General features: G+C 40.0%; 1 protein-coding gene across 7 annotated transcripts in view; it reads left to right on the plus strand.

The window, feature by feature from the left end:
- Nucleotides 1–16,417, plus strand: part of LOC116946166 (RNA-binding motif, single-stranded-interacting protein 1-like) — a 311,540-nt gene extending 295,123 nt beyond the window's left edge. For 6 of the 7 annotated variants that reach the window (XM_032961097.2, XM_032961116.2, XM_076070624.1 and 3 more), the window contains 5 exons: nucleotides 2,964–3,008; nucleotides 9,314–9,424; nucleotides 11,647–11,727; nucleotides 12,582–12,682; nucleotides 13,848–16,417. In XM_032961097.2, the coding sequence (XP_032816988.2) occupies nucleotides 2,964–3,008; nucleotides 9,314–9,424; nucleotides 11,647–11,727; nucleotides 12,582–12,665 (321 nt within the window). In that variant the 3' untranslated portion in view covers nucleotides 12,666–12,682; nucleotides 13,848–16,417. The remainder of the gene's footprint in view (nucleotides 1–2,963; nucleotides 3,009–9,313; nucleotides 9,425–11,646; nucleotides 11,728–12,581; nucleotides 12,683–13,847) is intronic. The other variant, XM_032961107.2, reaches the window with a different exon arrangement.
- Nucleotides 16,418–17,455: the final 1,038 nt, after the last annotated feature.

Below are 17,455 nucleotides of genomic sequence, written 5' to 3' on the forward strand. Positions count from 1 at the left end.
CTTAATAGCAGGTCATTGTAAGTAGTTTGTTTGTTTTGCTTGTAGTTACAATCTCCCACATAATGCTAGCAGCTCTATCATTTATTTCTGCAAAGCCAATGTGGGGAGCAGCTATTGAAGGTTCAAGACAAACGCACAGTCACTTGGGCAACACTCACCTCCATTGGTGACCCTGAGCCAGTTATTGAAATTCCACATTTCCATGGCGGGTTAACCTGTCTATACGACAAAGACGATTTAACTTCTCACAAAGTGGTACTCACTTTGTTGACTCTGGAGGGATGTTGGGCTGAGATGAGCCCTGGCCAGGCTTTGAACGCACAAACTTTATAATCGCAGGTCAGGCACTAGCCCAAGTCACAGTTCCACCCTACCGAATTAAAATGTATTCTAAACTTAAGCCGTGATATTCTGCTTTGCTTCTCGGTGTTAAGTGTTTTGCTGCAAATTTTGATTTAAAGCTTTCGTGACTGCAGGGATTCATATTCTTGGTTCTTTCGGTAAAGTCACGTAGAAGGGAAACAATAAAATAATAAAAATATAAAAATTATTGTTTAATATTTTTATTATTTTATCGTTTTCCTTCTACGTGACTTTACCGAAAGAACCAAGGATATGTTTTGCTGCACTCAATTGTAGCTGCGCTCAATGCTCTATAACACTCTTAATGTGGTTATAACCTTGGCTGTGAAACATTCACTCGCTGAATGTGAATATGTTAAGTGGCACCCGCATGTTTGCAGCTGTGCTCAATTTCAGTGGGCACTCACCATTAACAATGTGATGCGCGATCGCATGGCGAAACTTGTGCTTGATTGGGAGCCCTTGTATTCTTTCATCTAAGGAGGCAATAGGAATAACTTCCGCCGTAGGCCATTAAAAGCCCTTTATTTCGTGCGAACGCAGCTGTTAGTAATGCGGCACACATCAATGCCATCTTGATATCGTCGTATCTTTGTGGACGAATGAGAATATTGTGAGCTGCAGTGCCGCTGCTGTCGTGCGACTCATTGCTCGAGAGGCATGACCCCTGATTGACCCCGTTACAAGGACGTGTTAACAGTGCACATTGTCAGTGTGCATGTCCTGCTCGTGTAGACACATTTTCTCAGAGAACCCACCGTAAGTCATCCATCCACCTTGGGTTGCTTTAACGAAGACCACAAGTCAGCATTGGTAGTTGTCCTACGGAGAGACTGCTCCATAGAAATTTGGAATTTTCACAATTGACTCGGTACCGCCAACAGAGGTTGAGCTCCGCCTCACGCCTGTTTGAGTGTGGGGAGATTTTGACCTTCTTGACTAATTTCAACTGGAATCATTTATTTTTAGGCTAGTTTTAATCGTGGTTAGTGCACCACTCATCCAGTATTTAAAGAACATTGAAGCATTGGATGTTTCATAGGCATATTGCCAAATCACCTACAACTAGTTCGATCTCCTCAGATTTTGGAAGCTAAGCAGCGTTGACCGTGCTTCGATGAATGACCACCGGGACTAAAATGTGTAATAGGCTGCAGTGCAACGTGGTGGGCATCAGGCGGCAGTGAAACACAATCCATTGGTGTACTCTACTCATATGCTCCCATTTCCATGTATGCGAAGCATCAGTTTCCAATAAAATGCCCAGTCACTTGATTAATCAGTCCCACACTGGTGATAGTTCGCAATCTCTCTTATATTTAGACTAGACCCAGGGTGATGAGTCAATAATATTGTTTAATTGACTAAACATTACATAATCGGCTAACTTTTTATAATCGATTACTCTGGCACTTTAAAAATGGCAGCCACCCCATAATCCATCCTCCTGAAGGCAGGAAACACCGTACAAGGCATGTCCAGCGTGACCCAGCTGATTATACCAATGACGCCACTACACACCCCACCTATCACCGCCTGTCCAGTGACAAACGTGGGAACCAAGGTGGGAAGATACATATTTTTTTACAACTGTTTTTGATTTGTCCAATTAGTCAAGTATTCGAATTGGTAATCGGCAGATTAATCGGTGAATTATATAATCGTTTAACCCAGCATGTACACAAGCACCCATGCACAGGCACACACACACATACACAATGTGTATATTTGTATTTCCTTTGAGGTATTCTTGTCCTTGTTGGGCAGTTTCTAAGATAAGCAAGCACCTTTTAAGTGTAATGCTTTTATACCTCGGTGCCTAAATATCAGAGTTATGCCATAAAAAAATAAAAACAATCTCTCTTTAACTGCCAGTGGATATCCACACAGCATATCTACCCTGGCTATTTCTAAATGCTTTGCCAATTATATAATAATAATGATAATTCCTTAATCCACAACAGCCTCACTGAATCCTATGTATTATTTTCAAGAGATTTTTCGATTTAAAGCTTTCGTGACTGCAAGGATTCATCTTCTTTGGTTCTTTGGGTAAAGTCACGTAGAATGAGAATAAAATAATAAAATAAAACAATAAAATTCTCACGACGTTTCGGCCACAACACAAGTGGCCGAAACAAGATTTGCAGCGTCTTTTAAGCTTAAAAGACGCTGCAAATCTTAGCTTGTTCCTTTCACCTGAAGAAGGCCACTTGTGTTGTGGCCGAAACGTCGTGAGAATTTTATTGTTTTATTTTATTATTTTATTCTCATTCTACGTGACTTTACCGAAAGAACCAAAGAAGATATTTTCAAGAGGTTTATTTTTGGTTGAAATATTTTGCCTGTTATTTTTCTGATGATGTTGATATTGTCATTGTGTTCAGTTGGTAAAGTGTTTGTACCACACAATTGTGTGGTGATGCGTTCAAAGAGAAGCGCCACCACGGTCATCAGCTTTTTCATTTTACCAAGTGCTACTTTGAGTGTGTTGATTTGTAGAATTACCTGATATAAGGATTAATAATAATTGTTAGTGCACATGGGAAATTTATACGTAAAGATATTCTTAATTGCTTTCATTATACACACACACACAGCTGGTTTACATGGAGCAATCCGGCAGGAGAAGCCTTCAGAGCAACGTAAATATTCCGTAACTTACACACACATGCGCTGTTCCCCTCACTCGCTGTGTGATACGCATGTGATCACACTTGTGCATTCATAATGGCCTTCATCCCAGTTAGGCTTTAGCGCAATATGTGAACAATAATTCACTTGTACATTTGCCCACACAATCCTGCATTTTAATTACAGTATTAGGAACATTCAATTGAAATGTGTGCCCATTAAACACACGTTAAGCTGTGCTTTAAAATGTCTTTTTTTATTTTTCCTACACACTCCCTGCTCACTTGATCACTAGTTCCATCTTAATATTAGTGCCTTCACACATTTGTTTTGCTGCCTCATGTATTTGAATCTTGACATGCGGTGACATTCATATTCCTTATACATCTAAATTTCATTGCAGTTGTATCATATTGGGCTTTACATGGTCATGATGCTGCCTTGTACCGTTTGTGTTTAAGTGGCTTTCATTTTCTCTTCATAAAAATCACCAAATAACTCGGAAGGTTGCTCCTGCACATGGATTGTTTTGAGTAAACACAGCACTCAAACTCGACATGAGAGCAATGTTTGTATTTATGTTTTAAAATAAATATTTACATTGTTGCAGTTCTCTGTGCATTCAATAAAGCTTACTGCCCACCTGCTATGAATTTTACGACACATCCCTTGCCACAGGAAGCAGAGTAATTGTTCCTTTGCACTGGGACTGCCAGGGCATAACCTACATTAAAGTTTTACTTTTGGCAGTTTCAGTGATAGCTCAATATGTCTACTGGCTCGCTTATCCCTGCAATGTGTAATTTACAATAAATCAAGCTACGTGCTCAACAGTGAAATCCATATTTTATTATTCCTAAGTATACGGCGGCTATCACATTGTCCACCGTTTTCTGGAAAATCTGAATTTTGGACATGAGAGCAGTAAAGTGAACTGCGCGGTAAATATACCCAGCACAATCAGTCTCGGTCTTAATAATTTAATACATAAATATAATCCCTCATTCTGACACTATACAGAAGTCACAAAGCAGCTAAGAGGCATCATTCTAAACAAATATCACCAACATTTTCCAAATGCTCACTTGTTGTCCAGCTGTCCATCTGTTCAGAGCAATGCGGCAGCCACGGTAGATGATGATAGCTCAGCAATATGTGAATTACATAACTTCAATGACAAACGGATATCTGTTGGGACCTAAACGCAGTGCAAATAATGGAAACTAATTTCCCCTGGTAATGTGCATTGACTCCCGGGTGTTCTACGAAGTGTTACGATGTGTCGAAGCACAAATGCACTCTTGACCCCAGGCAGCCGTTTCAAACGGCTGTCATCCTCCGTCACTATTGCTCTCAACCACAAACCCTTAGAACTTTATTCGGGCTGTCCTTAACTTCCGACCCAACACTCAGTTGCTTCTGTCAATCCTCAAGGCTATGACCCAAATACGGCGTGTTTTGTCTGAGACTTAAACTTGCGCAAGATCCCTCTCACTTGCTGTATGCCACTTGCATAAATGTGGTTTCCATACTCTTTGGTTCTTTCGGTAAAGTCACCGACTTTACCAAAAGAACCAAAGAGTATGGATTCCAGCACAGACCCATGGTGCGTGGCTGTTACCAAGTCACCTTTATGCCCAAATAGCCTTTTATTTTGGAATTTCAATTTGGAATTGTTACGTGGAATGGGTGGAGTGGTGGCACGGTGATTAGCGCACTGCACTATAAACCTGTTAACCTGTATCAATGTAAAACAATCCTGACGTAGAAAGACCAACAATGAATAAATCAAGCATCCTGAGGCCAAAAGCAAACAGTGACACAAGTGCAGTTTTGTGTAAAACAAAACATGATAACAATGTTAATACGTCATGCTTAGTATATTGGTTTTGTGCAAGACTGATCGATTCAGGTTTCACAAACACAGAAAGAAAACTCTCTCTGGCTTACATTTTATGTTATCAGGTTGAATAGTCCAACTTTTCTTCCCAATTAAATTTCAAAAATACCTTTATTGAAGACTAAATGCGGACTATAATGGAATACAATTTCTCTTTTGCGTGCGGTATTATTATTGCCCTTCCAATTATTTCTCAATTAAACGTTGCCGCAGTGTTAACAGGAGAACGTTTTCATGCCACACCACTAGCTTTGTTTCGCAAAGCTGCATGGCGACCGTACAAATGGATCAGCACTCTTTATGCACGACTCCCATCTCCCCCATCGCCTATAATTGAGACCATATGCGTGGTGATGGACCATTATCAAATCAAGACACATGTTTCTCCCAGTCGCTTTTAACGATCCAGGCAACTGTTAAATGCTTGTATTCTAACGCTCAATCATTTGAGAGCCGAAGAGTCGCGCTCATTCTTCCCGGAAACAGAGGCAGGCGATTTTTAGGAGCTGCTCATACTGCATTCTCTCAGAATGGCTTGCGAGGGCAGAACGCTCGTGACGCTACACAACATCTAACAATGCCTCTGTTGAGGTATGCTCTAATTAGGTGGAGTTTTGTTTCTATTGTGTCTAATGTGGCCTCTTCCTATTGTATCGCGCCAGATGAAAAGCATGATCAGAGACTTTCTTCTGTTACAGCACTGGTGGTTTTGAGGCGTATTTGCCACCGCAGGCAGCATTGGGGAGGCTGAATGAGACAATGGTACCGCTCGGAGTATTCTGAATCAAAGGTTCCATGGTTTTACGTTAATCCTGGCCTCCTGTTTTGTGTGATGGGTCGCAGCAATGTGAAGTGTTCTAACTCTGTGTAGGGTCTCTGTGTGAGGTTTCATGGCAAAATTATCCATTGGCACTTGAATACGCTGCTGTGCCACACTCAGTGGTGCATGCCTGTATCCTGGCACTTTAGATATGGGGTTGTTGGGCAAAGTAAAACTATAATCGAGCGTTGTTACCGTTAACCGGTAGGGCTACCAGGCTGCCAGTAGACCAATATATGATAGCGCAGCAAATAGGACGCATGTCTTTTTCAGAGTTATTCCCTGGCGCCATGTACTCTGGTTTCCTCCCACATGCAAAAGACTCATTAATGAACTGGTTAAACATCTTCTGGGTTCTTGCGGTAAAGTCACGTAGAGTGGGAATAAACATCATTATGCTGCAGTCATGAGACTCAGTGAGGCTTTTAATGGATAAATAAAGGTTATTTTACTACGTTTTGCTTGTTCAAATGGCACAGAACTGTAATGAGGAGCAAGCTGTTGTAACCACATCGAGCAGCTTCCAATAACAATATTGTTTTCGATAAATTAACAGAAAGAAGGAGAATCACAGCAAGAAGGGACATCATCGCGATGCGGTTGTCCTTGATGCGCGCGGTCTATAGCGCCAAGGCTCAGGGAATATATAAAGATAATGGAGTTGCCTAATCTGTCACGCCATGTTGATAGAGACATATTGGCACAGTCCATTGGTGGCCAAGAGTGCGAGTCGATAGCACGCCGATTGATAGTGCAAGAGTGAGCGTGGGTGAAGGGCTTTCCTGAAGTTGTTTAGGCAATAGGCAGCTGATGTCAGCAGAGGTGCGGGCTACAACAGACGGACTGAAGCCAGCCGGCAACGTGTGCTGACTCAGGCAACGTGAGCAAGAGCGCATCTCTGGAGGTTATTCAACCTTCCCAGGTTAACCTTGAACGGGATTTTAATACCGGCAGGCGGAGAGCATTTCTTTTCAGCTGAGCATTAGAAAGAGCACAAAAGCATTAAAGGATGAGGTACATTGCGCTATAAATATGTTTTTACAACTGGTCTTGCAGAAATACTGTTATTTTTCCTCCAAACCAAGGAAAATTGGCAATTCTAAACCCAATGATTTGCATTGTAATTACATTATTAAGAAAGAAGCCGTTTTAAATGTTGGATTAGGAATGTGTTTTTGTACTGCCTTAATAGGCAATAATAACATAAAAATCAATTGTAATTATCTGACTTTTGATTCAGAACATAATAAATACATTTAAAAAAACTATCAAATCAGCTAAATTTATATTTTATCTGCCCCAATCACGGTGCTAATTAATTATTCAGGATAATGTAATTAAATTTTTGCCTTTAGCCACTATTATAATAATTTCTTAATGAAGCAATAATCCTCAGTTGAGAGGCCAGCCCTGTAATACTGATCAAATGATGATGCTAGAGGGATGTAACAACTGAGAGCTGTTGACTTAGCTTTCTCTTAATGTGCAGAACATTAATGTCTTATGTTTGGTGACATGGCATGTTTAAAAAAGTATATTTTTATTAGTGCAGGATTTAAAAAAACAAGCCTCGCCACCATTATTAACACTGCCTTATAACAAAAATTTTTATTTAAGTAGACTAATGTTTCAGACGGAGTCCCCTCACAGCAGGCAGAACGCAGCTCGAATGTTTGGTCTGGCATTCCTAGAAAAAGCATTGAACACTTTGCTGCCTTGAAAAAGTCTGTCTCCAACTGCAATTCAAAACCTTCTAAACTCCTCATCCCTCTAATCTGAATAAGGGCAATTACTCAAAGCATTTGCCTACTCTGTGTCTTTTCTGTTTCAAGAAAGTTTTTTAACGATAACAGTGGCGAGGTATTTTCAGCCTCGTGCCCCACCGTCACATCAGAATTGTTGGTGTTTAATTCGTTTTTACGTATGCATCGTACGCATCTTCTTTAAATGTTTATATCTGCAGCACCCCACGAATATGTACACATCTGACTGAACTATACAATGAAAAATCTGTTTGTTGTAGGGGCAGGAAAGGGTTGCAGACATTACAGTTTCAGTTTAAATCTTTTAGAAATTAGCTTTTCAAATGATATTACTGTAAATGCACTTTTTAATCACAATATTAGCGATATAAATAAACAATTCGTCTAAGCCACTTATATATTGCACACTTCATTTATTAATTGTATGTTTTTTTTACACGACATTTGCAATGCAATTAAAATAAATGAGTAAGGGCATTGCGCTTTGCGATTGCACAGAGAGGTTCTCCGACAGTTCATCGTCGACAGTCAGCGTCGTGATGTGCAGAGCTTGGAGGAGCAAGGCACGGGTTTCATATCCCAGCAGTAGTCCGTGTGATTCACATCTGCACCGTACAGATCCTGGGGGCTGGCTTTAATGGAATGGAATAAATACACAAAAGAATGATAGACCAGTGGCGTAATGCATAATACATGTAGATGTTACTGCATTGCCAACGTAATACATGTAGATGTTACTTTCAACATAATACATGTAGATGTTACTGCCAACATAATACATGCAGATGTTACTGCCAACATAATACATGTAGATGTTACTGCCAACATAATACATGTAGATGTTACTGCCAACATAATACATGTAGATGTTACTGCCAACGTAAGTATGTTAAAGGAGCGTCGCGATTGCTTACTGTGCTAGCGTTCAAGATGAACGTCTTCCTGCTGGGTGCTATGGAAAGTTTGAGTATGAAATCAGAAGAATAACAACCTCTTTGCTTGGTTTTATTATTGTCGCCTGCAGTTTTCGTAACGGGACTTAAATTGTTAAATTGCTAAGCTGTTAAAAGTCTCGTTTTTACACAACGATGCATCACATTGATATGTGAACACATTTTGGCGTATAGTGCAATTTTTTTATGACAACTAAAGTCATCCCAAGGCACTGTGACGTACCGTAATGTACATTTTCCCCCCAAAGAGAGAGTTATCAATGTTAATGTACTCACAGCACCATCGTGTGGCAAAGCATGGTTAAATCCCATTTCACTTACCAACGTGCAGCTCGGCTGGGTGAGCCCTGTAAGAAGCGCATAAAGTAGCACAGCTCCCACTCGTGAGATAGCATATTCCATGCCTGCCCAGGATTTCCTTTTGAGTGTTAGCCTTCCCATTGTGTGGTTGAATCCAATTTATTGCAAAACCAAGATAACCAGACGTTGGATTGCAGGACAATCACACACGCATATGTGGTGTGTCAACTCTTCTTGCTGTACTACTTCGTACTGAAAGTGGGTGTCGCCTTCCGTGCACTTAATTACTCCATCTCCAAGTCATCCACCAACCCTACCCTCAGGTCTCTCGACTCCACAATTCATCAAACATTTCATGTGAAACCTTCGCGATAAACTATAAATACTGTTTGATTATTATTATAAACAACCCATTGCCATTCCACTGCTGGGCGAAGGCCTCCCCAAACACTGTCAGCCATGGTTGTTCTTTGACCATATTTCAATCACGCAAAACCTACGCAGTTGCGCGTCTCGATATGTCTGCGCCAGCTTACTTGATACGAGTGTTTGCGACCCTCCTCTCTCGTGTCCACCCCAGGGCACGGTGCTGACGCCCCCCATGGACTCAGCCATGTCCATGCAGCAGGCCGGCATGATGGGGCCACTCGCGCAGCAGATGTCACACATGTCCCTCGGCAATGCTGCCACTGTAAGTCAGCAGCAGCAGCCACGGGCCGTGCCTTGGAGTTGCACACACACCTCGTAGCAGCCATCCGTGGTGGTGGGCCCTCCCTGTTTACCCCACTCTTGTAAAACGCTGGAGCGAACGATCACTTTTCTTGAGACTTACTGCGACACAGCATAACTTATTTTGCTCTGCTTTAAAAAAAAAAACATTTGCCAAACAGAGGCTCTTTGGTCTTTGATGTAAAGTGGACAGCAGCAGAGAGAGATCTCGAGTAAGGATAGCAGGTGGAAGGTGACACGTTCCTTAAATTGAGTTTGGTTATGTAATGTTGGAAAGGCGGAACCGAGAGAAGGAAGTTCCAAAGTCAAGCTCTGCGGGAAGAGAATGAGAGAACAAATGTCCTGTCCTGCAGTGGGGCAGCTGCGCAGCAGTGTGGATAAGAGAGATTGGTCAAGTGTAGAAACCACAGCCCAGAATTTGGGAGCGAAATCAGGGCATACAGCTCCAGAGAGCAAACAACCGTGATGTTCGTAGTAGCATGCAGAGAGATGAAGAGGTTACGGATCGACGGCGATTGAGTGGTTGTCGTGAATCAGCGAGCGCTGTCACATGTGAGCGCTGCCACTCTTGACAGTCGACATGGGTAAATGAAATGCTTCCCGTTTGACCTTGAAAACAAATTAAATGAGCTACAATTTGTATTAATATTTTATTATCCTTAAAAAATGGATCTCTGATTCTATTTGTTGATCATAAAACACCCGCTATTAAGGCTGACGATTCAACACTTATATTCTTGCAATGTTTAACAAAAATATATTTTTTTATTTTAAGCACAAGTGCATGAAATATAAATGTGTATTGGATGCCAAATTACTGTAGATTTCTTTATCATTGCACAGGAGGTAGATAACCAAGGCGTAATTTGTACATTTTCTTCCAACACGGACACTAAGAGAGGTCATTAATCAACGTGATTTATACCTTGCCAGACATAAAACCATGATTAATAGAACACAGCAAAATTACACATGCTGGAGAAAACCCTAGGCTGCCTAAGGCAGCAAAACCTTTTTCCTAAGAGAGGACATATCTGTAAAAGTTTTGGCTTATGAGTGCATAAAATAGAAAATGCCCTGTGTAGGCGTTTATTTTTCTTGCTGATGTTTACACTGCATGTTTTATGTGCAAACAAGTTTTTTTGCTTTATTTATTTGACGTGTTTCCACTATTCATTGCCTTCCATCATATCACCGATGTTGGTATTGTCATTGATGATTGATGCTTTTGTGCTCACTTGCTTGAGTTTTTTTTTTGCCTTTCAATAAAATTCTTCTCAAGTTCTCCGACATGACTGTCATTGATTTGTTCGTCTCTTTTGATAAATGGTTTACTGCTGACTTTTTCTGCCAGGCTTTTGTGTTTTAGAGCTCATTTGACAGCTTTGGTCTATATTCATGGGACCCTTGAAGGTGCAATGGGATTTGATGCTTCCAATTCCTTAGTTATGGGCACACATTTAGAACCAAAGGAAACCCAGTGAAAGTCTATCATCTCGATATTTACAGTAAATATGTGTTTAGGTGAAATATTAAAACACTGGATTGGCTGGGTAACTTGGTGGCCTCGTAATACCTATGTCAGAGCCATGGAGCCAGCACTGTGGAGATAAATCTTTGGTTCAAATCTAGGATTCAATCACCTGCAATTGAACCAGATTCTTAAGTGTAGTGATATCAGCTTGGTCACCAATCACTGCTAACCCCCCCCCCACCCCCCCACAATTATACTAGATTTAGTTTTTTTTTCATTCTTGCTTAATTTGGCACATACCACCTCTGAGGATTAACATTTATTTTAAGAAATATATTATCGGTTGATTTACAATGACTGCCATCTAGTGCTGAGTTGGAGAGATCACATAAGTAAGTATTTGATGTCATCTTCTGGTGCCGCTGTCTGGTGCCACTGTCTGACACGATGTGATGCTCTGCCAGTTCATGGGAATTCCAGAGAATACATTTTTATTTCCTCATTCCTTGACTCTTCTATGGCACTATTGTGATATATTTAATGGGTAAATAAAAAAATACCAAATATTACATTCTACATTCATATATATGTTGTGTATACCTTTGACAGTAATTAAGATCTTTATTCATATAAGCAATGCCTGATCCTGTGGTACCGGATGTAAACTGGTCTTCTCATGAACAAGTTTGTATTGTTGTTTTTATTTCAAGTATATGCCAGCGGGCGGACCCGTGCAAGGAACATACATCCCACAGTATACCCACGTGCCTCCCACGCCAACCAACATGGAGGTGAGCTCTCTCCCCACGAGATACCTCTTTCACTGACCATGTACAGCCCTTCTGTCAATCTGTTGCTTAATTAGCGCCATGCGGGTAGTGGGGGTATATTTGATTGTGGCTCACCAAATTGGATAGTGCAGATTCGTAAAGGCGGGAAGCATAGACGTGGGAGTATAGAAGTCTGGTACAATAATGTATATTTTGTATGCAATGGTTAATTTATTTGTTGTCATCTAAGGTGGAACTCGACGATTCAAATCAGCCACAGCAGTGCCTGACTTCAATGATAGTTCAATGCTTTAGAAATGCAGCCACAACCACTGGCGGAGCCAGTGGGGGGGGTGGGGTGGCACGTGCCCCCCCAATGATCTGATCAAAATCCCTAATTTCGATCGGATCGTTGGGGTTTATTAGTAATAAATCGGCATTTTGCGACCCCCACTGCCACTGTGTAGCATATTATTATGTGCCAGGGACTCTGTAAGATGATAGGACAATAGTCTGAGTCCATAATTGGCAATATGTAACGGCAAAGCAGTTATAAGTGACTCACAAAATTGTGCGCAGTTGCGTATACAGAGTGCACGACTTCCCTGAAGGCATCAACACCTTCAGCGAGCGCGATGTCGATCACACAACGCGGTTCAAATTCGACCCTCGATCGATGGCTGTGCCATCGCCGCACACGCGTCTAATAAAAAGCAAGGGACAAGTCCTTACTTACTAACGACTCCTTACTTACTAACAACTCCTCTATCATTTTTATTTACTGGAGGGGTTGCCCCCCCCTACCTGAAAATCCTGGCTCCGCCATTGTCCACATCAGTCATATTATTTTGGATTCATACACGTGTCCCCGACAGGACCACAGTGGACAGCACCAGCAGCCCATCTCTGTGGAGACAGTACAGGACCATGCTGCCTACTCCTACCAGCAGGGAAAGTGACAGGGAGGAGCTAAGAGGTGAGTAACACATTGCTATCCAGGTTACTTTAGTAAATGAGACTATCCTGGTGTCTTGAGTTTCTTACATGGTTAAACAATATAAAATGAAACAATATATAAGTCGCATCTGCACAAACCATGTCAGATATGGATACATGATGCACAATCGTGAAATGTAAAACTCTCTAGTGTGTGGCTGGTCATCCAGAACAGACCACACAGCATAATGATGCAATGCCCGATCCACAAATGCGAAGGAGACGTCGCAGCGATGCACGCGTCTGCTCCTGACGTGGTTGTCTGGCTTGACCACCTGAATGTGAGATTGTAGTTGTTGATGCTCTGCATCTACATCAGTCGTGTGAAAGAAGAAGAACTTTAGATTAATATTATGTTGGAAAATACGTGTGCTTATTGTCAGTAGGGACCCAGCCATTATTTAAAAATAACAAGTTTGCATCAAATGTCTTCGGGAAATGCCATTCTGCCAATGTGTGTTTGAGACCAAGGTGGCACTAAAGTTAATGCAGTTTTATAATGTTTTAAAAAGTTACCGTTAAATGCCTTATTGAGATTCTTGGTTCTTTCGGTAAAGTCACGTAGAAGGGAAACAATAAAATTAAATGAAAATATGAAACAAAATTATTGTATTGTTTCCCTTCTACGTGACTCTACCGAAAGAACCAATAATATGAATCCCTGCAGTCACGAAAGCTTTAAATCAAAATTTTACCTTATCGAGTTTACTAGGTTATATATGTATCTGCAGTGCTCAATGTTTGAGTTGGAAATTAATTTTAAAAAAGTAAATACAGGATTCTTTTTTTGTGATGTTAGCTATAAGCCGGATAACACAGACAGTGGTATATTTTTGACAGTGTTTGTAAATTACATTGTTGCATAATTCCCAGTTCATGCGATGTGTAAATAAACAACAGCAGCAGAGCCATTTGCAAAAATTAGAGGGCAGACATCATGGCTGACTTGAGCTCCACTGTTTAGACTTCCCTTCGCTTCATTTCGTGCTCATCTTCTGTCCACACACGGCTTCACCGGAACTTATTTCATGACGGCAGACCCACAGGTCGGCAATTCTCATAATCCCAATACGTTGTGAGATTTTGTCATTCAAATGTATGGATATATTTACCTATTTCCTTTCGCTCTCTATTTTTTTTTTCAGATTAACTTTTCAAAAGGAAATGATGATGTGTGTCCTGAGGAAGGCCTTTAGTGCAGCAAATGTCTACGCAGAAGACGACATGCATCTGTGGTGTGCACAAGCTGCAAGCGGGACTTTTCCTTTGACTAAAAATGTTCTCGTGACTGCTATTTTGGGATGAGTTCTTTTAAAGAACATAAATCCAATGGCTGACCTTCAGATTCCTTTATTTTGCTATGGAAGAATTATTTTTAAATGAGAATCTGTCAAAAATTGTTAAATGTTTGGTTTGCGCATGACAAGTGAAAAACAAATACATGTGATTGGATCGAATGGTAGCGTTTGTTTGGAAGAATTGAAACGAGGACAAAATTAAATGCATTAGTTCTTCACATAGATTTTTGTTGTTACAGTTATGTCTTCTTGTAAGGTTTTTGTAATACATTTTATTTAAAAACAAATGAGTTATATTGTCTGGCATAGAAATGAGCGCAATTGTGTAGATGTTAATGTAACCCTATTTGTTTAGGAGAGCCGTTCGTGTGCATTTTTTTTATATTGTAGGGTTTAATTGGTTTAAAAATATTTTTTCGCTGGCCTTAATATTTCTGACATTTTTCAACGATGTATTAAGAAAGGAAAAAAAATCACTCACGATCGGCATTGGCGGTTGTAGATGTTACTGCGTCATTGGGTTGTGATGTGGGGAGGGTTTCGCATTCGAGGTTTAGAGGGGGCCGATTCAGCTTTTTTTGAGACTTACGCGAGAAAAGGATCTTCATTTTTGGAAGATTCACCTTTTTGCTGGATTAATTTCAATTGCAAATTGTAGAATTTTAGAATAAATGTTTAGAAATGCTTTTAAGATCTTTTTTGGGAAAAATGCTTTGAGTCAACACAATTTTTTGTACACTCAAAGGAGAAAAACAAGGGTAATGTTTGAAAAGTCGGTTTCATGAGAAACGGTGTTTTTTGCATTTGAAAGGGGTGGCAGCAGTATTGGATGAGAAAAAACGGTTTTTAAAAAAAATATGGAATTTGAATGCTTTTTAATCGTAATGTAAAAACGTGGGCACTCTGAGTTAGCCGCTGGGTGTTATTTAAGAAGGCATATTGTGTGGGTGATTTGAAATGCCTTGAATACAGCATCCGATGGCATGGCGTGTCCAGTAATGATTTGAAAAGGATATTTTTCACCGGTTGAGTGGGATTAAAAATATGAGTGGGATATCTATTAGAGAGACTTGGTTATACGGAGTACCAAAGATGAACAAACCAATTTCATGTTCATGAAATGTTGCTTTGTTATTTAAAAAAAAGAACTATTCTCTTTTGTTCTTTTAGATTGGCCAGACCATTTTTTTGTCTCTGTTTTTATTTTTTTATTTTGTTTGGTTGAGTTATGAAGGTATAGTTACTACACGTGGTCACACAAAATACATTTGAAGCTATGAAATGTTTTTTTTTATTTGCTCCAAAAATAAACGGCTTTGAATGATGCACAGTCCTCTTAATTTGTAACAACCTGAAGATTTTACTTTCTTGTAACGACTTGGTGGTTTTTAATTTTTTATTTATATTACAGCTATCATGGTATATCTACCTCAGGTTGTGTTATTGGTTATCATGTTTGCCGGCTGTCTGACTTGTGACAATCAACCAAAAGCAACTGGGTTGTGTTTTTTTATCTTTAGTTATGAAATACAGGTTGTTTCATAGCTTCAAATCGTCTTCGTGGAATGATTTAATTTTCAGATCTTGAATTGTTAACATGCAATTTGATTTTCTTGTAAATCATGGAACAAATATTGAGTGGTTTGATGCGGCTGGGCAACACTGCTGTCTGGGACAACTGAAGGCTTGTTGAGATGTATGCAGGTTCTTTGGTATATCCATTAAAAGATTAATTATTGATGGTGGTGTTCATCTCCAAAGATGGTTGTTGCTGAAAGTAATGTTTTTTTGTGAATGGAAAATACAAAGAACACGGTTAAAGCTATCAATAAAAACCTCTGCAAAAGCCCAAACCATACCTTTCAGACAGCAGTGTAACGTTGACTCGTCTAAATTAATACATTTCTAACTTGTCGTGCATTTATTTTTTTTGAGAGAGAAAAAATCTCCTGTTCCATCTCATTTTACAGCCATGAAATAAGTTAAAAAAGATTATAATTTATGAAGAGACTTTTTTTTGTACAAATACTCATAGAGATGTCTATATGGTCAAGAGATTTTTTTTATTAGTTTTTTCCGTGCCACAAACTTGCCAGAAAGGTGATCTTTGTCCATTTTTTTGGTCTCTTCCTCCTGTGTCTATTTGTTATTCGTTTTCCTTTGCTGGGATTTGCTGTAGGTAGTAGTAGTGCACGTTTATGTAGAAAGTCTGCAAGCTCACTTTGACACAGTTGTCAACCTTTGACATTTTTTTAATAAAAAAAATGGTTGCAGTAACAATCTGTTGAAATGTTTGTTGTTCGTTGTGGGACATTAAATACAGGAGCCTCCTGAGGAAAATCATGACTTGGTGAGTATTTTGTCAAACATGGATGTCTGTTAAATAGAGGTTTCTTAAATAAAGCTGATTAAATACCTACTCTGTATGAGTGTCTATATGTGATGGGTACATTCGAATACCACTTAGCCAGAACTTAAGTCCAACATTCAGGCATTCACTCAGCTTTTGCTCTTCGTATTTATTCTGTTTACATAGAATTTACAAAATAGTTCTGCACTTTTGCTTTTTGAGGGAGCTGCGTGTGAATGTGTGGATATCAAGTAAAATCGGCAACGATTGAAACCAACAGAGGCCATGATTGCCTTTGAATGTGGCCGGTGAGCCATTATCTACAAGCTGAATGGATCTTCCATTACCAGGTGAGAAACCACCAAATCTCGTTTGCAGGGGAGATTTCAGAGATTACAGGAGGAATTCTAACTTGTGCAACTCGAAAGAAGCGAAATATTCAATTCTGCCATGGTCTAAAAACAAATACAATACAGAGTATGGATTAAGCAACCTCCAGCTTGGAAATAAAACCAGTGGTGCTGTTGACAGCCGTCGGCATTCTGGATTCCAGCAGCTGCACTTTGAGGCTGTCTCACTAAACCTGTCAGAGATCCTCTTTGAGGGTATGTTTTTGTTACAGCACGACAACATCTCTGTCATCAAAAAAAAACACGTGCCGTTGACCATTACAGCACCGCCTGTCTGATGAGGCGCCCTAACCCTTAGCCCTCCGATGTGTTTTCACGTTGGTACGCATGTAGGTTGCCACAACAATTTGATGCTTCTCTCCATGAACGTCGTGCCTAACGAAATACGGTACCACTCGAAAATTATTTGGAGGAATCTACAGCACAAGCGCAAAGACCTACGCATTGCCACTCTTCACCTTCACCCACTGGATAGAGCTGATGCACCAACATTAACAGACACACGTGACTTTGTCTAACGGAGTGGGTTTTGTTTTTCGATTTAAAGCTTTCGTGACTGCAATGATTCATCTTCTTTGGTTCTTTCGGTAAAGTCACGTAGAATGAGAATAAAATAATAAATTGATAAAATAAAATAACACACAATTTATAAAATAACACACAATTTATAAATAAAATAACACACAATTTATTAT

Source organism: Petromyzon marinus, chromosome 2 (assembly GCF_048934315.1).
Source record: "Petromyzon marinus isolate PM22_M1 ecotype Great Lakes invasive population chromosome 2, UKy_Petmar_22M1.pri1.0, whole genome shotgun sequence".
NCBI classification, from domain to species: domain Eukaryota; kingdom Metazoa; phylum Chordata; class Hyperoartia; order Petromyzontiformes; family Petromyzontidae; genus Petromyzon; species Petromyzon marinus.